The sequence below is a fragment of the Marmota flaviventris genome, chromosome 18 (assembly GCF_047511675.1).
Source record: "Marmota flaviventris isolate mMarFla1 chromosome 18, mMarFla1.hap1, whole genome shotgun sequence".
Lineage (NCBI taxonomy): Eukaryota > Metazoa > Chordata > Mammalia > Rodentia > Sciuridae > Marmota > Marmota flaviventris.
Window position 1 is genome coordinate 51,229,332 of NC_092515.1, and position 23,569 is coordinate 51,252,900.

A 23,569-nucleotide genomic window follows, 5' to 3' on the forward strand; every position below is an offset into this window, starting at 1 on the left:
TATTCCAGGATCTAAAACTCATATATTTGTTGCAAATAGGGTGATACGGAGAGTCATTTTTCTTTGGTTTTGTTCTATCTATCTAGAAGTAAAATAAGCCTTTTTAGAAAACTTCAAAGGTAGCAGAAAATCCCAATTCTGACTCCAACCACCTTTCAATAAATAGGAAACTTAAAGGCCAGGATAGAAATCCCTGCCCCCAGCCCCAGAAAAATGACTGCCTTCGTTGCTCCAGTGTGACAGGCCTCAAAACAGTTTGGACGACAAAATTCCCCCATCAGAGTGCTTTACCCAGAGATGTGGCTGCTTGGTCTGTTTGAAGCTCTCATAAATCACAAACCCTCCGGCAGCTGCACGTTCAGTCCTGTCACAGATGTGAAGAAAGGTGTAACATGGTATTTAATGACAATATGGCCTTCATTTATAAATCCCCTTTTTTTTCCAGGAAAGTACCAGTTAGAAATCCTGAGCTTTTGAACCATATTCAATCCACCATTCTTGCCTCTCAATTCCCTGGCCTCCTCTGCTACTCACCACCATGATCACATTCCTAGATATGAGTCATGGACACCCATGAACCCCAAGCTCCCTCTGTTGCACACCCTACTTTCTGATAACCATCTTCTAACTAACTTTCCAGCTGATTTGCTCTGGTAAGTAATTTGCCCCATCAAATCCTCCAATCCACATTCTCTCTGCTTACCACCCACCTCACAGACTTCCTGCCCCCATTCGGATGCCAAGTGCCCTGTGGGCACTCCCTGTGCCTTCCCCTTCATCACATTACCCAAGCAAAACCCCCATCCCTGGTGAACCCATTTCTCCCACTCTCTGCACAGCAGCTGAATGTGGATGGAGAAAATGCCTTCCCTAAATGGTCTAATTTACATTTAAGACCACAAATCTCAAGTGGCCTCTTTGGTCTGCCCTAGTCAATTTGTCCTCCATTCAAGATGACTCATCCATGGCTGTCCTCACTCCCCTGACTTCTCAGACACTCTTCCTCTTCCTCCTTCCCAGTTTGTGGTCTCTGCTGATTTCCTGGGGAAAGCAGCAAGCGCAGGACTAATACCTCACCGACCACCACCCACCTCCCAGCCCGCCTCCTGCCTCACCCAGCACTGCACTGCCCTGCGGCTCTGTGCTGCCTCTGCTCTCATCCAGGGCTGGTCCCCTCCTCCCTTATCAAGGGCTAAATTCCGGCAGCTGTCCTCTCACTCCCATGAGAACGGCAGCACCATTGCCAGCCTGGCTTCCTATTGGATCTCTGGTTCCTGAGAAGGGTCTGGTGCATGATGGGTGCTCAGGAAATATCTGTTGAGTGAATGAACAAGTGGATGCAGTCCAGGACGTACCTAAGAACCTCTCAAAATATTCCCATTCGAATCTCCCAGCAATTCTTTAAGGAAGACAGGAGTCTACAAAGATTGTGATTTTTATTATTAAGGTCACATGGCTTGCCAAGACACCTAGCTGGATTCTCACTCCTGCTCCTCTACCCCTCAACAGATTTCCTACAGCCCTCTCCTCGGGCCCACCCAGCGCCGGCTCAGCGTCAGCGCCAGCATCGGAGGTGAGTCCGGGCTGATGAGCTGTGTGCTCCCTGAAGAGCTTCTCATACAGATCCTGGCCGAACGGATACAGGTGCGTCCATGTCCACCTGCATCACACTGTAGGACTCGCCACTCACACACTGTCCCTAGGAGCTGAGATTCTGGGCTACCAGCCACTTGCAGCAGCTCAGAACCCAGGGGCCTTGAAGAGGAAAGATGAGTTTCTTCACCCCCAACAGTCATTCATCAGACCTTCTGACAGGTCTCGCCAGTCCCTGACCACAGCCCAGGCTATAGCCTGAAACCCCTCCCCTTTAGAACCAGAGAGCAGAAAATTACACATTTTAGAGTGATGAGTTACAATTGCAATGTGCATCATTATAATGTGATGCCCTTAAAAGTTAGAATTTGGAGCTATGTTAATTGCTCTGAAAATATTAAGTGAAAAAAGTAGATTATGAGGTAGTATATAAACCCAAACCACATTTCTGTGTAAGTATTTATAAATGTGTATCTTGTACATAGTAAAAACTTTTGAAGTACATAGTAAATGGTTATCTTTGGGTAGGAGAATTCCAGATTTTCAGTCTTTCACATTTATGAATTGTTTTATGATGATATGTTGCTTTTAAAATCAGGAAACCAGCACTGTTTCATTTTTAAAAAATGATTCCCATAAGTATTTGCAGTTAAGAGAAAACAAGATCATTAGGATTTGAGAGGGCATCACTTTAGCTGGTTCTGCTGCTCACAGTGTTTAAGCAGGGAGCTAAATTGCTCACCAGGCCCTGGAGTTGTGTTTTTGTTTTTTTGTTTTTTTTTTTTTTTTTTTTTTTGACTTCTCAACTGGGCCACTGTATTAACTGCACATTTAAATATAACAGAAAAAGAACATCATAAACCAGAAATGGTTGATGTCAAGGTTTGGGCTGCTACTGCCTTCAAGTTGCTATCACTCTCCACTGATTTGAGCAAAGTGCTCTAATAGTTCTTCAAGTACTTTGTGCACCCAGATTAGGGGTAAGAAATGGTGAAACCCAAAGTGGCACTGAACTGCTCAGAGAGCTGGTCTTTGATAAGATATGGAGCTTACACCTCATCTACAGAGTCTTGCCAGCTGAGCTAGTGTGTTCAGTGATATAATTGGTTTACATTGTGACACAAGCTTCTTGTCTCATCAAAAGCATAAAGTTCAGTTCCTAGTCAGTGGTGGCCAGTCTCTGGGCCACATTTTGAGTACTACTGCAGTGCAGTGGAGGCTAGTACGCCATGGGGCATGGTGGTGAGTGTCTGTAATCCCAGTGGCTCAGGAGGCTGAGGCAGGAGGATCGCAAGTTTGAGGCCAGCCTCAGCAACTTAGCAAGGCCCTAAGCAACTTAATGAGACCCTGTCTCCGAAAATTAAAAGGGGCTAGGAATGTTGCTCAGTGGTTAAGCACCTCTGGGTTCAACCCCTGATACAAAAAAAAAAAAATAGTGTTACAAAAATCATTGCACCCAAAGCAGTGAGACCACTGAGAAAAACAGGAACAGCCCACCTGCTGCTGCTCTTGCTGGCTGTCATTCGTTGGGTGCGTGGGGACATCTGTCCTTTGCATGTTGTTTTCGTATACCTCGTGGATCTTCCCAGACCATCACTTTAACATTTTCTTTGCTCCTTTATTCTAGAGAGACAGAATAAATCTTTTGCTCTCTACAACAATGTGCCAGAAAGATCTTTTGTAGCTGATTAGATATTTTTATTTTTTTCTTCTGTTTCATGACAGCACCTTGGGTTTAGCAAGCAGAGGGTGGTTCTGGTTTTTTCCTCGGGGCCTAGCAGGTCTGTAGAACCATGAGGCACCAGAAAAGAACAACAGAAGAACAGCAGCTTTCTCCACGTGCAGGGGGCCACCTCGAGGCCATGGTAACTGTCTTGTCCCCTCTGGTTTCAGCTAAATGACTGTTTCCGCGGGGTGGTGTTCGATGGCCTGGACACCCTCTTTGCCCGCAGCGCGCCTGCCGCCCTCCTCTGCCTGCTAAAGGCCCTCGGCAGCCGGGAGCACATATACGTCCTCAACATGGCCCAGGACTACACAGCCATGAAGGCCCAGGAGAAGGCCAAAAAGGAGCAGGAAGGCAAGACCCCCAGCCTCCCGCGGCCACCCTTCCCCCGCCCAGTGGGTCTTTCCTTTCCAGAGGGCCTGAGGCTCTGCCAGCCTTTTCCCTGATCTTTTGTAGCTGATTAGATACACTTGCTGTCTCACAGGGGCACCTCACCTCTGTCCTGGGTGGTGGCTTGGGGCTCATATGTCCCCAATATAAGGGGACGGAGGCAGAAGCAGCCTGCTGGAGGGTATGCAAAGAAGGCTGAACCCACTCCCTGACTGCAGTGCCTTTCTCTCTCCTCCATATCACCCCACACCCCATCACCTTCTCTCTAATTACAAACAGCCAGGGGAGAGCACCCCTGGGCCATCCGGTGGTGATTTACTTGCTGGTTTGATCAAAACCAATTGTACCTTTCCTGTAAAACTGGGAGGGGGTGCTAATTTTTACAAAACCTCTATATTTTAGCCCTCTGTGTGCCCAACACTATGAAGTCACATTGCATATTAATAGGAAATCCAGGTCAGGTAACTCCACTTTTTCCTCTCATTATGCCCATGACATCTCTCTCTCTCTCTCTCTCACACACACACACACACACATACACACACACACACACACAAAGTTAGCTTAAATTCCCAGTTTAGTCAGAAGAAGACCCAGCAAAGCTTTGCCGTGTGGAAAGGGCTTAGGGACAGCTGCTACAACACAGTCCCTGGGAGGCAGAACCCTCCAGAATTCTCACTTCCTGACACACTACTGCCACTTCACTTGGGCTTTCCACTTTCTTCTGGCACAATCTACACAAATCATAATGCTTTTCTGATTTGAGAAATATTTACAAACACTGGGCTGTCTTCAAAAAAGAACTCAGAAGTCTATTCCTTGTACTTCATCAGAGAAAAATCAGGAACAGTGACGAGGCATCCCTGAACAGCATTTCAACCTAATCCTCTCCCTGCAGTACTGACATTTGAAAAGTCCTAAGGCAGCTTACATAACAATATTATTAAAATCGAATGTTTATCAAACACTTATGAATGGGCGAGGCACTAGACTACCTTATTTAATCCTCCACAGCCTTAGGAAAGAGAAAATATTATTATTACATGTTTTTATCCCTTGGGTAAGTTGCAGAGAAAAGAACTTAAATGCAGATCTCTGGGTCCAAAGCTCCAAACTGCACAGCCCTAAGGGAAATCCTGTGCTAGGGAAGGGTGACAGGAGCCAAGTGCCTTTCCACACCCTGTGGAGTCCTGGGCCTGGCTCTTGGTTTGCAAATAGCCGTGTCACTCTGGGCACTTTGGTGGCATATGCTCATAAATAGGTGCAGTCGATGGGGGGCTTATTAGTTTCCTACCCCTGCTGTGATAGATGAGCACTGTCTTAGTCCATTCAGGCGTCGATGACAAAATACCGTAGACTGGGTAGCTTATTTTTTACATTTCTCGAGTCTGAGAAGTCCAGCCCGAAGGCCATCTTCTGGCCACAGAAGGCATCTTCTTGCTGAGTCCTCACATGGTAGCTGGACAAACGAGCTCCCTCGGGCCTCTATTATAAGGATGCTGATTGCATTTGTTAGGGTTCTACTCTCATGACCTCATGACCCCCTAAACATGACCTCATGACCTCCTAAACATGACCTCATCACCTCCTAAAGACCCCGTGTCTTAACACTGTCCTGTTGAGGACTAGCTTTTCGTACCCAATCATAGGGGAATACAAACATCAGGCCACAGCAACTACAAACTTGGTGACATAAAATAACACAGATTTATTACCTTACAGTTCTGGGGTCAAAAGTGCTATAGTCAAGGTGTTAGCAGGACTGTGTTCCTTCAGAGGCTGTGGTAGGGCAGAACTTTTCTCTGCCTAGCTTCTAGAAGCCACTGGCATTACTTGGGTGAAGGTCCCTTCCTTGTAGCCCTCTGACCATTGCCTCCATTGTCACATCTCACTCTGCCTCTGCTGTCATGTCACCTCCAACTCTGGAGATGCTGTGACCCTTGCAAATAGTTTGGGCCCATCCAGATAAACAAGATAACTCCCCCATCTCAAGATCCTTAATTTAATCACATCCGCGAAATCCCTTCTGCCATAGAAAGCAGGTTCCTAGAACAGGGACGTGGCATCTTTGGAGGCCACTATTCCACCCACCACAGGTGGAACCTAAATTTGACACTGTGGGAATGAAGTCCCAGCAGGGATTGGGAGTGCCAGCCACAGCACCTGCCACCTGTCACTGTCACCGCCTGTGCAGAATGGGAGCTGAGCTACTGGAGAACTTGACCTCCCTCCTTTCTCTGTCCCCTCCCCCCCCCCCAGAAAGCAAACACAGGGAAGCTCTTCAGAAAGAGAAGGACCGTCTCCAAAACATGGATGAGGAAGAATATGACGCTTTGACAGAGGAGGAGAAAATCATGTTTGACCGAGAGATACAGAATGCACTCCGGGAGAGAAAGAAGAGGTGGGAATCAGGGCTGGCCAGAGCAGAAGCTGTCCCCTAGGATGAACTCATAGGGAGACTGGGGCTACTGTGGTCCCAGTTCTGGGTCATCTTCTGGGAGGATAGAAGCTGCCACAGAAGACCCAGGAGGAGAACAGGAGAGTTCATCTGGCCCTTGGGGACATGGTTGCTGCAGGTTTGGGGAGTATCTCCCACTCTCCTTTCTTTCCTTCTTCCTGGGTGTGTTTGGGGTCAGCAGAAAGTTTCTGTAATATCATGGCCACCCTGTGCTATCCCAGGGCCCTGCTGGCTTCCCTGACAGTGCACCCTGGGTGTGGTTTATCAGCCCTGTGCCTAGGTACCCACAGCAGCTGACCCAGGATTCTCTTGTGAATACAGTGGCTGCTCCCTAGAACCCAGTCATTTCTCCTGCTTCCTACACCCCGTCTTGGCCTACGGTGCTGCCCATCCCTGAGGTCTGGCTGCCTCCCCATGTGATCCTCGGCCTGGCAGCTCCCAGCAGGCTCACAGCCAGTGAGCTCAGCAACCTTGTGTGCCTCTCACTGGGGACCACAGGGGAATAACTAGATCCCTGCATCCCACCTGTGAGACTTAGGGCTGCCAGCTCACACTAGCCCAGAGATTCAGGGGGACACTGGGACACACATTATTTCTGCCCTCAGAACTTCAAACACTTCAAGGCTAAGAGTCCACCCACTCTCGGGGGTTTCTAACGATGGAAAGGGGAAGAGCCTAAGGTCCATATAACTCTCCTTTCCTCTCCCTCCATCTCCTCCCCCACTAACTTCCAAAGAGCTTTTATGGGCTCCCTGCCCCTTCAGTGTACTCTTCTCCTTTCTCTTACATGGTCCTGTAGAATGCCAGTCCTCCCGATATGACAAGCCCACTCCAAAGGAAACTGTGCTCACCAGGGCTGCTGCTTTCAGATAGTCATCTTATGGGGGACTTAGGAAATGCAAATTTGATCTGCAAAGCTCAACAATGAGTTTCCCCTCGCTCCCCCTCCCCTGCCTTTCTCTCTCTCTCTCACACACATGTAAACACACACACACACACACACACACACACACACACACACACACCATGGAGGATGTTGAGTTAGCCTCAGTGGGCAGAAAGCCATAGCAACCAGGAACACCTAGAGATTCCTGGAGATGAAAAGAGAAGGGTTAGATAGTGTCTGAAGTGCTGTTCCCTCACTTGTGTGAGTGTGCTGCCCTCTCTGCTGTTAGCTGGGGCAGGCGAGATGGAACACAGGATGCATGGCAGGAAGGCAAAGAAAGAGGAGAGCAATGTGCCTTTCAGACCCAGTAGCATGGCTCCAAGTCAGCCATGGCAGGGACTGCCATTAAAAACATCATACCTGTTGTCTCAGCACCAAATGCAACAGTACAAGAGGCAGGGTCACGCCTGTACTAATGCCAGAGCAATCCTGGAAAGCTGTTTTTCAAAGACCAAGCTCACCAGGTGCAATGGAGGGCACCCGGTAATCCCAGCTACTCAGGAGGCTAAAGCAGGAGAATCGTGAGTTTGAGGCCAACATGGGCCACTAAGTAAGGCCCTGTCTCAAAATCTAAAACATAATAATGTCCAGCTTAATTCAGCTCTTGTCTCGCTCTCCTGTGAAAGGAGATGGAAATAGAAATAGATTCATTGAAAATTCCTCCAATTGTGTTTAATTAATCAGAGATTTACTGCATGAACTTTCAAAGATAGATGTGAGCCCTTCCTTCCCTCCTCCCTCCCCGACCCTCCTTTCCTTCCTGTTTTCCCCTCTTTCTTTTGTCCATTCTTTCTTCTCATGCCCAAGGCAGCTCTGGCCAGGGCCCCTCCTCCGGGCAGTGTAGGTGGGCAGAGCCTGGCGGGTGGCCCTGACCTCTGTTCCTCTGCCTGGTTCCATGAAGGGAAATGGAGAGACTGGCCAAGGAGATGCAGGAGAAGAAGCTACAGCAGGAGCTCGAGAGACAAAAGGAGGAGGATGAGCTGAAGCAAAGGGTCAAAAAGCTCAAGCCAGGCCTCCCCGGGAAGGAGGAGCCCCCCGTGAAGAAGCCTCCAGTGCCAAACAAGCAGGTAGCCATCCTCGGAGCAGCACATAACCCCCCACCCGGCCCAGAACATTTCCTCCTCTGGAAAGCAGCCCAACGTGTCTGGTTTTGGCGGGGGCAGAGGCTGGAGGACCTTGTCTCTCCATTTTGGCATCCCTCCCGCCCTGCAAGGGTCAGAGAGGTGAACTCCATCCCCAGTTCAGAGGTGAAGTCCCAGTCCAGGACCTGCAGTTTTGTCTGACCACAGCCCTGCTCTTTCCTCTGCCCGCTGCAGGACCCCAAGTGGGGCTAAATAGGCTGCATTAAAGATCTGCCTCGAGGAACCCCAGGAGGCCCATGTGTTCCTTGACAACAGTCAAGGGTGAGGCTAAAGCCAGACTTTGAGACAAGGTGCAGACAGGTCCAAGTGGGTGACTGTGAGACAGTGACCGCAGCCCAGTAGACCCAGGGCAGGAGAGTCAGCAACCAGGGAGGCCCTCTCTGCTGTCAGCCGCAGGGGCAGTCATGGCTGAACACACAGAATGCACAGCAGAAAGGGGAAGAGAGAGGAGGAGAGGAATTTGGCTTTCAGACCCAGAGCTGAGGAGGAAGCAGGGTCTGAGTACACAGAAGTGGACACAGGTCAAGGATGCCTGATGCCACTGACATGAGAGAAGTATATGACCTCTCAGGGTACCCAGGAGAGAATTCCAGGGACTGACTCCTACCCCTCTTGCATGATGTTACTCATGAAGCCAGGAGGGAGAATTTAGTCACTGTGTGTATGTCAGGCATTCTTTTTTGCAATTAACAGTGTCCATTTCTTACTTGGAAAAAGGTGGGAATAATCTGTGCAGAAGTTGTCTTCTTAAACTTGCTTTTGAAAGACAGCATTTAATTCATTATTAAAAGAAAGACTATCTGGAAAACCGTCAACTGCAAATTATGCCCACTAACTTCATCGCCAGAGTCTCCACCTGGAATCTGTTGGAACTTCAGTGAGGGTTTCCCATCATCCTCTCAGCTCAAGTGACTGCGTCTTGAGCACCCCCACCCCTGGCAAGTCCCCTCTACCAGGAACAGGGCACATCCCTTCACATATGCTTTGTGGACCTTGGGTGGGGTGGGAGGGGCAACAGCCATCCGTTTGGGGGCAAGCGAGGGTATCATCTGAGCTTAGCCTGAAACAATCAATCATACTCCCCGGGGAAATTCTCAAGGCCCCCCTTGGACTAAGCAGTAGCCTGGCGAGTAAACCCTAGCTCAGGAAAATCTGCTGAGACTAGATATATCTTCCAGAAGTGAAAGAAGATCCAGGTGGAAGGGAAGAACTGAAGACGTTCCTGCTTCCTCATCCAAAGGACTGCTCCAGGTCTTGGGTCTTTAGCACCATCCATTTCCCTCTCTCTGCTCTGGCCTCAGTCTTTCTTCTCATCGGCCTCTTTATTTTAAGATTTCTCATGTTCAAGAATCACCCTTTAAAAAAGAAAAAAAAAAATCTTCAACCTGGTAGCCCCCTGACCCAGCACTCTGTTCCTCTCCTTCCTCCACAATTCACAATTTCCAAGAATTACCCTACCTGCAGGCTCCACAGGCTGGCTTCCCATTCATGCCCGGCCTTTCCTACTCTGACTGGGGTGGCCATGATTCCCTCCCGTCAGAGGGTCTGGCAGCCTCTTCCTGTCCAGATCAACAGCTCCAGCGTTGGCCTGCTCAGCTTCCTTCTCTGAGGGACTTACAAGGTTGACTCCTATTCTTTGAGCTCTTGTTTCCAGTGAAAGCCCTGTTCTTTTTTTATTATTGTTAATTTATTTATTTATTCTAATTAGGTATATATGACAGCAGAATTCATTTTGATTCATTTTAGACAATTGCAGCACAACTTTTCATTTCTTTGATTGTACATGATATAACATTGTACCATATGTGCACTCGTACATGTACCTAGGGTAATGAAGTCCATCTCATTCCACCATCTTTCCTCCCCCATACCCCCTCCCCTCCTTCCCCTCCCTCCCCTTTGCCCAGAGTTCCTCCATTCTTCCCATGCCTCCCCCATTATGAATCAGCATTCACTTATCAGAGAGAAGTTTAGCCTTTGGTTTGTTGGTATTGGGTTACTTTGCTCAGCATGGTATTCTCCAACTCCATCCATTTACCTGCAAATGTCATGATTTTATTCTCTTTTCATGCTGAGTAATATTCCACTGTGTATATACACCACATTTTCTTTATCCATTCATGTATTGATGGGCATCTAGGCTGGTTCCACAGTTTAGCTATTGTGAATTGAGCTGCTATAAACATTGACATGGCTGTGTCACTACAGTGTGCTGATTTTAAGTCCTTTAGGTATAGACCAAGGAGTAGGAATAACTGAGTCAAATGGTGGTTCCAGTCCAAGTTTTCTAAGGAATCTCCATTAATTTCCAGATTGGTTGCACTAATTTGCAGTCCTATCAGCAATGTATGAGTGTGCCTTTTCCCCCACATCCTTGCCAACATTTATTGTTGTCTATATTCTTGATAAGTTCCATTCTAACTGGAGTGAGATTAAATCTTAAAGTAGTTTTGATTTGCATTTCTCTAATTACTAGAATGTTGAACATTTTTTCATATATTTGTTGATCGATTATATATATTCTTCTGAAAAGTGTCTGTTCAGCTCCTTAGCCCATTTATTGATTGGGTTGTTTGTTTTTTTGGTGTTAAGTTTTTTGAGTTCTTTCTATATCCTGGAGATTAGTGCTCTATCTGACGTGCATATGGCAAAAAAAAATTGCTCCCATTCTGTAGGCGGCTCTGTTCACCTCATTGATTGTTTCTTTTGCTGAGAAGAAACTTTTTAGTTTGAATCCATCCCATTTATTGACTTTTGATTTTATTTCTTGCACTTAAGGAATCTTGTTGAGGAAGTTGGGGCCTAATTCAACGTGATGAAGATTTTCCTCTGCTAGGCACAGGGTCTCTGGTCTAATTCCTAGGTAAATGGGGAGCCCCAGCATGGTCCTCTGCTCTGTGCAGGGCGATCCTGAGTCTGGGCTTTCACACAGGTCAGTGGGGGCAGTCCTGGGCCTGACCTGGGCCTGGGCTCCTGCACAGGTCAGTGGGGCAGTCCTGGTGAAAGCCTGTTCTTCTGTCATCCTTTCTTCCCTCTTGGGCTCCTTTCTGGGCTCTGTCTCCATCCATCCTTAGTCACTCTGCAGATTTCCAATCCTAGCCTTCTCTAGCCACTAGGCACTTTGGTCCTACCCCACATTTGGCTTCATTGCTATTTACTGGCCTCACCTGATGTGGTGGGGAAGAAGGAGAGAGTCAGGAAGAACTTGCAGGTTCTAAAGGGAAAGGGCGGCTGCTCTGGGCAGGGTGAAGAGGAAGGCGCCTTCTGTCCTCTGTCTGTCAAGGTGTCATCTGCAGCACCGTCTTGTTCCTCCCATGTTAGCCTGATTCTTCTTCTAAGATGCTCGTTCTTTGTTGTTAAGAGGCTGTCTCTTTTATTCGGTAATTTACTATGATTTTCCTAATATTTGATCCTGCACAGGGTTTCTAATGATTCTTGAATCTGTGGCCTGGGAACTCTCAAACCAGTAACTTGTCGAAACCACTTGTCCTCCATTCTTTCTCTCCGCTCCCTCTGGGATCCCAGCCACACATGTGCTCGACCTTTTTACAAACTTTCCCCAGTGTTTCCTTTGTCTCTCTTGCTTGCTCTGTGTTTGGCATGCTTTTGTCTCCTCCTGCCTCACCCTGGACATTTTCTTCCGGCATGTTGTCAAGTTCACTGTCTTTCTTCAGTGAGGTCTACTCATTGTTCAAACCTCCTTCTAATTCTTAATTTTGTTTTTGTTTTAGAAAGCTACTAGCTCTTATTTTTTTTCTAGTTCTCTTCAAAATCCTCAATCTTGTCATTTCCTCAAACATATTCCTATTTTTTTCAGGTCCTTTCTGACAATGCCAATGCACAAAGCCCCAGGCACTCTTCTGCTGTCTGTCATTTGTTTTTGGTTTCTGGACACAGGGTCTTTTCTCTTTGGGTACTAGGTTATTTTTTATTTTTTTGAACATGAAATTAGAAATGATTCAAGGCGCTGGAGGATGTTATCTACCTCCAGAGAGGACCACTGTTTGATTCTGGCAGACAGCTTGCTTAGGAGCACTTCAAGTCTTACTTCAACCAGGATTGAGATCATTTAGAACCGAGCTTCAGTCCCTGGTAGGGCTGGGCTTACTCTGGTCCTGCCCTACTCCTAAAATGGAGCCTTTCAGAGTCCTAACCCAAAGGGTAGGGGAGCTACCAAGAGCTCTTTTTTTTAGCTAGTTTTTGAACCCCAGTCCCCATGAGTCTGTCAAAAGTCTTGCTCAACTTCTCAGCCACACTTTTGAGGGAAAAGCAGCTCCAGTGTTGGGCCACTCTCTGTCATCCCCTCCTCTCTCTGATCGTGGCCTGCAGCTCATGACAGTCTGGGTAAAGCACTTGAGGTTTTGAAATGTTTTATGCAGATTTCCTGCTTGTGGGTGTTGAATTATATGACATGATTTGGTTTTCTTCTTCAGTCAATTCACATGGTAGGTTACATATTCATTATTGAATTAATTTGCTTTAGGACTAAAGGTTTATTTAGGTTTTACTTTCAGAGTCAATTTGGTCATTCATGATTTTCTTTAAAAGTAGCCGCCTTATCATACATTCAAGTTTACTGGCTTAGGGTAATTCATGCTGCTATCTTAACCTCTTCTGTATCTGTGGTTATGTTCTTGTTATCACCCCACCTGGTGCTTATTTGTACACTTCTCTCTTTTTTCTTGAACAATCTTGCTAGGACTTTGGCATTTTTATTGCTTTCCAAAGTAACAGTTTCCGCCTTGAGCCCAAAGTATCCCTATTATATGATTGTTTCCTACCTAATTAGTTTCTAGTCCTGTCTTTTTATAATTTTATTCTTTCCATGGTGTTATTTTTCAATTCCTTTTCTCAATTCTTAAGGCGGATGCTTATTTTATTAATTTTGAATCATTTTTATTTTCTAATTTATTAAAAGTTATAAAAGCATTTAAAGATATATAAGTACTTGCAAACATTATTTTTAGACCTACTCCTCAAGGGTTGGCATCCAGTGTTTTCATTGCTCTTTGATTCTAAAAATATTTTCTACAATCCTTTATGGCTGCTTCTTCAACCCATGGACTATTTCAAAGTGTATTTTCTCATTTCCAAATGAATGGCCTCGTTAAGGATCATTTAAGTTTCTGATTCTAGAATACCATCCTCATAGAACGTGTTCTGTGTCGTGTTTTCTTCACGTTTGTGGAGCTCTGTTATGTGGCCTCACACATGATTAGTTTTTGTCAATATTTCTCATGTTGAAGTAATGTGTGTATTTGATTTCTGCACCTGTTCACTCAAGCTCATTGATCCTGTTATTAAATCTTCCATATTCTGAAGTAGTTTCTTATCATCCCCCAGCTGCTGGATGCTGGGCTCCTACAATCTTCCAAGTGCAGGTCCTCCCCACTGGGCTCCATCCTCTGTACCAACCCTAGTGTGTTGGCAATGGCTTTCCAGACCAAAATGGATGAGGTAGAAGCCACGTTCCCTCCCATCCTGATGCAAGCTGCCATAAGGTGCCGGAGCTCTTACCCCATAAGCAGCTTTGCCAGCACTGAGACTGAACACAGCCAGCCATGTTGCTGGGCTGTGTTCAAGACGGAGAAGTGGAGTAGGAGGAGGTTCAGTGGGGTAGAGGGAAAAGCCCGCCCCGGGTCACACAGGTCTCCAAGACTGCAACATGCCTGAACACAGAGGAAGAAGAGCTGTAACTGGGAAGGGGGACACTCGGTTATACTGTAGGTAGTGACCAGTAGACTGGACGAGACAGGACATCACCAAATAATGACCCAAAAAGTAATGGAACCTACCTGAGGATTTCAGAGCCTACAAAACAAATTTGAAAGGGAAGGAAGAAAAAGATTAAATGTGGTTTCTATATGCCCAGTTCATTGAATAAATAAATGTTTTCTAAAAGCCTAGGGTAGAGCCAGATTCTAAACTCCCATTTGTTCCCAACAATACACAACATACACAAAACTTGTGTAATTTTAATAACTTCATGCTAAGTAGAATCCTTACTCCACGGCAGTCACTCACAAGCTGCTTATATGTATCCACACTTTTAGTCTTCAACAGTCTCTGGCATAGTTATTAATGTCAGTACCAGTACTACTCTTCCCCCATTATACAGATGGGGCAGAGAGAAGTGAAGTCCTTGCCCAGGAGTACAGCTGGGACTGAACACAGCCAGCAGGCAGTGCAACTAAGACTCAACACTTGGCCTATTCCAGAGCACCTGAGAGCAGGTGCAGAAGGCTTGATTTGCAGGACTTTTCCTGTTGACCCTTCAGAACAGCAGCTGTCAGCCAGGAGCACACATCCAGGGCATCACACAGCTTTCTCAGAATGCACAGGACCAGATCCCAGCCCAGTCTACAGCAGGGAAAGAACCACGGGATGGTTATTTTAGATAAAAGCCCCCCAAAGTGGTTCCTAGGCACGACTGTGCCTGGATCCTATGAGGCCACCTTTTGAAACAAAAATGTCTGTCCTCTTACTGTTTTTTACATAGTCTCCTCACCCTTAGTAAACTGTATAAAACCTCGTTTCTGTGTTTTACCTTCTAGATTATTACTTCCAGCAAACCAGATCTCAAGATGGAGCCGCTAGAAAGGAAGATTTCTGTCCGGGAGCAACTAACGGTGGAGAAGGAAGAACAAAGCAAGAAAAAAAAAACCATGACCGATGTCAACTCGTTTGGGGCTCCTCTTGTCCCGGAACAAGAGGAGAGTGAAGGGGACTTCCCAAAGGACTCTGAAAAGCAATTGGCCCAGAAGTTCAAGGCCTATGAGTTGAGCCTGAAGGATATCCAGGCCATGCTGGTGTTCTGGGACCGCAAGCAAGGAGTTCAGCTGCCTCAAGGAGGGATGGAGGAGGTGCCCCATGAGCCCGATGACCAGCGCCAGGCTCCCTCGGGGCGGCGGGGCCGCAAGGACCGGGACCGGGAGCGCCTGGAGAGGGAGAAGGCCGAGAGGGAGAAGGCCGAGAGGGAGCGGCTGGAGAGGGAGAAGGCCGAGAGGGAGCGGCTGGAGAAGCTGCGGGCCCTGGAGGAGCGCAGCGACGGGGAGGGGGAGGGGGAAGAAGACCACGAGGGCAAGAAGGACCTGGGGGTGCCCTTCATCAACATCCAGACTCCGGACCCCGAAGGCTTGAACTGGAAGCAGGCCCTGGAGAACGACAGGCTTCCCGAGGCCGAACAGGTAGGAGTGTAACAAATGAGGCAGCAGGTACCGCCATGCCCCGTCCAAACGGCCCTTCCTGTTGAAGATCCTCATCCCTTATTTGATTCATCTCTGATGCTCCCGGGATAAAAGACAATAATGACTTAGAGGGACCTTTGGGCATTGGCAAAATAAAATCCATAGAAAGTCCCACCAGTCTTAGTATTCTATCAAACCTCACAGCCACCCGTACAGCTCATCTTTGATGTTTTCATCACTGTATTATGGGATGGCAAGGCAAGTGACTCCTCTACTCCAAAATCTCTTCCCCCAAAGCCTCCCACAGTGACAGAAACCATCCTATTAGATACCCTTCTCCGCCTGCATTTGTGAAAACCACCCTGGCCAGTGGAGGCATAGTGGGTATATTATACCTTTTATCCATGTGTCCTGGGAGAAGAGATGTCTCTGGAGAAGGGTCTGAGGAGTTCCCAGAGGGGCAGGAAAATTCAAGTCAGGATCAGCAGGGTTCTTGACATATGTGACGGAAAAGAATTTCAGCATAAGCCAGACAAGGGCATAGACAGAGGTTTATTTAGGAATATAGATGCCTTGGGCTGGGGATCCAATATTTATAGCAGGGCTGTATCAGGAGCCAGACTGGAAGTGAGGCCAGGATGGAGCTGCACAATTTCATGTCCATTTTCCCTGCACGTACGTGTTTCCCTTGTTTTAGAGCATGGGCCAAGGGCCTGTTGCTCAAGATTTCCACCTGTGCTTTCTGCATCTCAATGGCTCATGGGCGCTTCCTTTAAGATTCAGTGTATCTCTCTGTTTATCCTAAATACCTATGTCATAGGAACAGGTTTCCTTCTGGAAAGGACCAGAAAGTACAATTTTAGGTTGTAGTTCATACACTCTGTATCACATCCATTCGTCTCAGTCTTGGGATGGTGAAAACAGCCTTCAATAATATGTAAGCAGATGAATATGGCTATGTTCCAATAAAACTTTATTTACAAAAAACAAGTAGCAGGCCAGAGTTGGCAGGGGAGAGGAGGAGCTTATGTTCTCTGACCTCTGATTAGTTTATCAGAAACTAGGTACAATGTTTCAAAGTAGAGAATGGAGCCTGAGAAGGTTACACATACTCAAGTGTTAGTGGAGAGTAATCCCCAAAGGGGCAGACTTCAAATGATGTGGCCTCACAACAAGTCTTACCATAGTGGTCCAAGGTGGGGCCATAGGAGAAGTCTGTGGAGGACAAACCCCAGCAGCTTAGTTCACAGTTTTGCCTCAATACAAAAGAAATTGTGATTTTTTTTCCAAAAATACACCTTTTGAAAAAGACCGACAGCCAAGAACATCTCCTTGTATTGCTTTATACCCTTCACATCCGAAGTCATAGGTTAGACTTGCTTGGAGAACCTCCTGGCTCTGGTAGTTTAATAACTGGTACCAGCAGTTCAGTGCTTTCCTCACAGACATTCTAAATACTGGGACGGTGTGTGGAGGGGGAAGTCCAGCTCCTGGCCCCTGGGATGAGAGGCACAGGGTGATTACATAACAGTGGTTACTTGCTAGACCTAACAGGCTACTTGGTCCATAGATTGAGCACTCAATAGCATTTATTTTTGTGATGAAAACAATTAGTATGGGTGTAGCCTGCTTATTCTGATGATATTTGCATGCTGGGAAGTCAATTTTCAACTCATCTGTTCTGGAAATTGCTCGTGCATTATGTATCAGAGATGACTGGGATGCTGTAGGAGTACATTTTCTCTCTCAAGGTTCTTCTTGACCTCTCTCCATTCCCATCCTTTATTGCATTCCTAGAATCCTTGGCGGATTTTTTGTTTTATGCTCTATTTGACCTGCTCCCATCCTAACTTTCTTTCACCTTTGAAAGGAAAGAGCATTTAAAGTGAAAGAAAATAGAAGCATGAAATATGAACATGGATGAAGCAACTCTACACTGTCGGCGTCAGAACCTTACTTACCAGCTGGTCTGTTCATGCAGATTGGTGCTAGGTTTTGGGCCATGTCAACCTGGTTTTTGTCCTAATGGGGTTTACAGTCAAGTTGCAAAGACAGATCATCAACCAGTCACAATACAGCATGGCAAAGACTACAGAAAATATAGGGAGCCCACAGTCTGTCTAGGGTACAGAGGTCTTTCTAGACCTCCCTGCAGAGCTGTTCAGAAGTCCTTGATGCCTGTTCTTGAACCATTCTTATTGCAGGTGTGTCCGTCAAGAATGTTGAGGGATGGGAGGTAGAGGTGAGCCACTCCTGCTCTCTCAAGGAGGTGGTTGAGATTTGCCTGGCCTCTGCATAGGAAAGTAATCAGGCCTTTCTTTTAGATCCTGGACATCTTGGGTCTGGGGTCCTCTGGACCACCCATCCCACCTCCCGCCTTGTTCTCTGTCATCTCCTACCCTGTGAAGCGGCAACCCATCGCCACCATTGACATCTTGAAACACTTTGTGTTTGTGACTCCACCAACGGATGAGGTCTCCCTGGTAGAAGAAAAGAAAGAACCAGACGCAGAATTTGAACTTGGCACCAACACTATCTCTCCAAAGGTAAAGCATCTGCTGCTGGTTCTCCTGACCTTGGCAGGACTTCACAGGGCAGAAGGAAGGTCACCACCCCAAAGTGGCCAAATCCTGACCCTCCCTCTCCCCTCTGCCATCCTGTGCAAGCCTCTCCAGGCTGCACCTTCCCTGCATATGACTCGCCCTGCTTCCCAAGAGGAGGCTGAAAATAATGGCGATTGACCTTCCAACCTTTCCAGTCCCCAGGGGAGGGTCTAAGGAACTGGTTACATTACTCTGAAGCTCAACTTCAAGAAAAAAGTAAGCAAAACTAGCTCCTTTAAAAAGATACCCAAAAAATGTATTATGAAGCTAAGGTGATTTACACAGTGCCTAAAAATACAAGAATCCACAGATTCCAATTCAGGGAACACAGCCAGGAAAAGAATCAGTTATTAAAGAGGTTAAGATGGAAAGATTGGATATTTTGAGTAAAGTCACTTTTTATCTCCTTACCTGATACTATAGTAAAATAAATTCTAGTTGGAATAAAAATAGATATAATCAAAATAGAATCATGTAAAAATAGAAGAAAATTATACAGAATTAGTAGAATAAATCACAAAGGGAAATAGATATGATAGCAATAATATGATATTAAAATTATAGAGGTATTTTTTTATCCCCTGAAAACACTGGCCCAAAAGTTTAATCTCTCCACACATGCTCCCACGAACTATGTACCTCTGCAGAGAGAAAATAAAATTACCTGTACTCTGCGGCACTGTCCTAGCATCTGTAACCTAGTGTTGAAGCATAAAGTGCCCAGTACCACCTATGAGTCAAATCAAGCTTTTAAGCCGAATTTACAGGAAATAGAGGGAGAAAAGGAGTAAGTTCAATGGCATTGTGAGAAGAGTCAGAACAATTGAAAGTATGAAATATACTGTAAGAACATAGATATGGTCTCTCCAAAGAGTCAGGACAATTGGAACAAGGTAGGAGGCTAGAGATTAAAGATACTAAACTCTAGGTTCAATCTATAGCACAAAAACAAACTGAAAAAAAAGATACTAAATAGATTTCATGATAACCAATATAGGAGCAAATGGTTATAAAAAGAAATGCCTGGGACAAATAGGAAAATTTTAACATGGACTGTATGCCAAATGATAGCCTGGAATTATTGTTCAGTTTCTTAGATGCTGTAACAGTATTATGGTAGTCAAGGTAGTCCTTGATCTCAGGCACAGGCTGAAGTACTTAGAGGCAAAGAGTTACCATCTGCAACTCACCTTCAATGGTTCCAAAGGAAAAACAATGGATGAAATAAATAAATATTACCAGCCGGGCCTGGTGGCACACACCTGTAATCCCAGCAGCTGGGGAGACTAGGGCAGGAAGATCACAAGTTCAAAGCCAGCCTCAGCAAAAGCAAGGTGCTAAGCAACTCAGTGAGACCCTGTCTTAAATAAAATACAAAATAGGGCTGGGGATGTGGCTCAGTGGTCAAGTGCCCCTGAGTTCAATCCCCGGTACCAAAAATAAATAAACAAATATTACCCACTGTTAAAACTAGTTATGACTGTACTAGGCCTTCAACTTTGAAAGTTTTCTAAAATAAAAAGTTAGAAGTGATAAATAAATTAAAAGAAAAAAAAATTAGTCAAGAAACATAAAAATACCCCTAGAAAAATGGAACCTTCTTATTAAAAGTGACATACTAAATATATGTTTATTCTACTACTTCAATAGTAGTAGAATAAACATATAATAGTAAGAGATTTTTTTAAACAGCATAAATCCTAAAAACAAAGAGAAGGAGAGAGGAGATGACTGGGAATAAAATATGCCAACAGAATATTGGAGATGAGATGTTGAGTGAACAAGATAGCTGTCTCGCAATGCCAAAGAAGTTGGAAGCCCTGTTGCTATGGGTGGGCTGAGTACTGTCAAGGGCTGAAATCCTGGTCCCACAGCCTCCCTGCCGACTTCAGGTTTTCTCTGGGGTTTCAGCCTCCTCTTCGGGGAGCAAGGTCTTATCATTGGCAGGCAGGCTGGACCCTACCTGTCACGCAGCAGCACCCACAGTACCCCCACCCCAGACTGCAGACGAGTCAGGGGAATCTCCATCTTTGCTGGTGTGTACCTAAGATGAGTATTTAAGACCCTGTGCTCATTTTTAATGAAGGTCCAAGAGGAACAGCCCACCTCATCTAAGGGGGGAAGACAGAAAACAAAAGAAAAACCAGAACAAACCCGTGAGACTCAGAAGGAAAAACATCGCATGGCCTTCAACAGGAAGGGCCTTGCTGGGGGGCCTGCTGGGATCATCACGCCCCTGACCGACATGGACCAGAACAACTTCAGCGGGCAGCACTCTCAGGAGAAATTCATCAGGTGGGCCTCCCGGCTGCCCAAGGGAGGGGGACGCAGAAGCCCCACACTGAGCTATCACAGCACCAGAGGGGAACAGGGCTGGGCTGTTTGTGGGGCCCTGTGACCCGCAGTGCTAACGCCAGCAGGGCAGGGCCTCTCCCAGGCAGCTCTCCTACCCTCTCTTGCCAGAAGGAAACACTCTCACTTTAAAAGCCTGTGTGTTGCCAGGCCCGGCACCACATCTATAATCTGAGCAGCTCCGGAGGCTGAGGCAGGAGGATCAATAGTTCAAAGCCAGCCTCAGCAATTTAGCGAGGCACTAGCAACTCAGTAAGACCCTGTCTCTAAACAAAACACAAAATAGGGCTGGGGATGTGACTCAGTAGTTGAGTGCCCCTGAGTTCAGTTCCCAGTAACCAAAGTGGGGGAAAAAAAAGTCTGTGTGGTCATTTCAGGCTGAATCACTTCCGATGGATCGTGCCAGCCAATGGAGAGGTGACACTCCGAGTACACTTCTCTTCTAATAGTCTGGGGAACTTTGATCAAACCTTTAACTTTGAGATACTCGGAACTCGCCGCCAGTACCAGCTTTATTGCCGAGGTGTCTGCACTTACCCGTACATTTGCCAAGACCCAAAGTAAGTGTATTTTATTTCAAAAGAAAAGGTTATCGTTTTCCTCCATGGTACTTTAAACAAGGCTGCTGTTAATAATAACATAGAACTGGTACAGCATTCCTGACCCTTTTGTTGTACAAGGCCTCAGTGTCTCAGACATTGACCAAGAGCCTCAGAGATGGCACGGTGCCACAAGTGAGTTCCAGACTCAGTTAGATCAAGTGTAAAAGGGGAGGGCAAGATAATTTGCTTATTTAATTGTTATGCAAATTTAAACCAATTTCATATTTGCTCTAGGATTTTTTCATCTTATAATGCAAATATGCATGCGAATCTCCATGGGTGGGCTTTTTTCTGAGCTGAACACCCCTGTGCAGTTTATGCACCACATAGAGATTCCTGGCTGAGCAAGCTAGCAGGGCTAATTCCCTGGAGGAGGGGACCTTTTATACATGTCTATCCAGAGGAGCCTTTTGCAATTCTCACCAAAGGGCCCCATTGAACCAAGAACTAGTTTTCCATAGAGATTCTTGGAAATTTTTCTAGCTGGGCTCACTGGAACAGAATGCCCAGTTCAGCTCTATTATCAGCCCTTGTTGTGGCAGATACCCCTGGAATCTTTTCTCTGAAGTGCAAACCTTACTGTCCTCCCTTGGGGTGGGAAAGCCTTGACAAAGTTCCTCCAATTACTAGTAACTGTCTTCAGACACTTGGCCCCTTTGCAGAACAGGGAACGCTAGGTTCTACACACATCAAGTGCTGTTGTTGAACTTCCATTCAAGCAGCTCACCTCACCTCTTCCTCCCCTGGGTTCAGAGTGGTATTCCCTCAGCGGAAGAAGGACATGAAGCCAAATGAGGTCATCTTTAAGCAGTACATTATGAGCTTGGAGAAGTTTTCCTTTGGACCACTCCTTTGTGGAAAATCAAGAGATAAGTAAGTGTTCCCTTATTTTAAAACAGTTTTCAAATGCCTGGGTTGGGCTTATGAATAGTACAAGATTTTTTTTTTTTTTTTATGTAGACATAGCTTTAGCTGATTCGGTGTCAGTTAGAACCAGATCACAAATCAGGATAACTAGGTTATGCTTAAACACCCAGATGAATTGAAGACCACCAAATGAGAAACCCTGGGAGAGGGCCAGGTTTTGAAGAGTAGGATCAAGAGGTCGCTTTGGGATCTGTTAAGTTTGAGATGCTTAAAAGATATCTCTATAAGCCACCTAAAGTGGAGAATAGGATATATGATTTGGATTCTCAAAGGAGAGCTCTGTCTTCAAGACTGCAAAAGCCATAAGCACAGATGAGATGGGCTAAGAGGAAAGCATTTTAGAAGAGAAGGACCAAAGATGGAGCCCCAGAGAACCTCACCATGCACAGGAGGAACCACAAAGGAGATGAGAAAGAGGGCCAGAGCTATTAAGAGAGACCAGGAAAGGGTGGTGTCATGGATCCAGGAGAAGAAAGAAGGATCATTTTTGTTGAATGCACTGAGAGGACAGAAGGATGAAGGCATAGACATTCACAGGGTTTAACAACATGGAGATCATGCCCTTCAATAGATGAATGGATTAAAAAACTGTGGCATTTATACACAATGGAGTATTACGCAGCACTAAAAAATGACAAAATCATGGATTTTGCAGGGAAATGGATGGCATTAGAGCAGATTATGCTAAGTGAAGCTAGGCAATCCCTAAAAAACAAATGCCAAATGTCTTCTTTGATATAAGGAGAGTAACTAAGAACAGAGTAGGGACGAAGAGCATGAGAAGAAGATTAACATTAAACTGGGATGAGAGGTGGGAGGGAAAGGGAGAGAGAAGGGAAATTGCATGGAAATGGAAGGAGACCCTCAGAGTTATACAAAATTTCATACAAGAGGAAGTGAGGGGAAAGGGGAAAATAATACAAGGGGGAGAAATGAAAGACAGTAGAGTGGGTAGAGAGAGAAGAGGGGAGGGGAGGGGAGGGGAGGGGGGATAGTAGAGGATAGGAAAGGCAGCAGAATACAACAGACACTAGTATGGCAATATGTAAATCAATGGATGTGTAACTGATGTGATTCTGCAATTTGTATACGGGGTAAAAATGGGAGTTCATAACCCACTTGAATCAAAGTGTGAAATATGATATATCAAGAACTATGTAATGTTTTGAACAACCAACAATAAAAAAATTTTTAAAAAACTGTGGCATTTATACACAATGGAGTATTACGCAGCACTAAAAAATGACAAAATCATGGATTTTGCAGGTAAATGGATGGCATTAGAGCAGATTATGCTAAGTGAAGCTAGCCAATCCTTAAAAAACAAATGCCAAATGTCTTCTTTGATATAAAGAGAGCAACTAAGATCAGAACAGGGAAGAAGAGCATGAGGAAAAGATTAACATTAAACAGAGACGAGTGGGGGAAGAGAAAGGGAGAGAGAAGGGAAACTGTATGGAAATGGAAGGAGACCCTCATTGTTACACAAAATTACATATAAGAGTTTGTGAGGGGAAAGGGGAAAAAAAAACAAGGGAGAGAATTAAACAACAGCAGATGGGGTAGAGAGGGAAGATGAGAGGGAAGGGGAGGGGGGATAGTAGGGGATAGGAAAGGTAGCAGAATACAACAGTCATTAATATGGT

General features: G+C 45.8%; 1 protein-coding gene across 1 annotated transcript in view; it reads left to right on the forward strand.

The window, feature by feature from the left end:
- The window catches only part of Hydin (HYDIN axonemal central pair apparatus protein), a 318,432-nt gene that overhangs the window by 220,614 nt on the left and 74,249 nt on the right, over positions 1-23,569 (forward strand). The window contains exons 41-49 of the mRNA XM_027933192.3: positions 1,510-1,644; positions 3,487-3,670; positions 5,966-6,107; positions 8,012-8,177; positions 14,807-15,439; positions 17,764-17,985; positions 20,129-20,337; positions 20,772-20,954; positions 21,750-21,869. Of these exons, the coding sequence (XP_027788993.3) occupies positions 1,510-1,644; positions 3,487-3,670; positions 5,966-6,107; positions 8,012-8,177; positions 14,807-15,439; positions 17,764-17,985; positions 20,129-20,337; positions 20,772-20,954; positions 21,750-21,869 (1,994 nt within the window). The remainder of the gene's footprint in view (positions 1-1,509; positions 1,645-3,486; positions 3,671-5,965; positions 6,108-8,011; positions 8,178-14,806; positions 15,440-17,763; positions 17,986-20,128; positions 20,338-20,771; positions 20,955-21,749; positions 21,870-23,569) is intronic.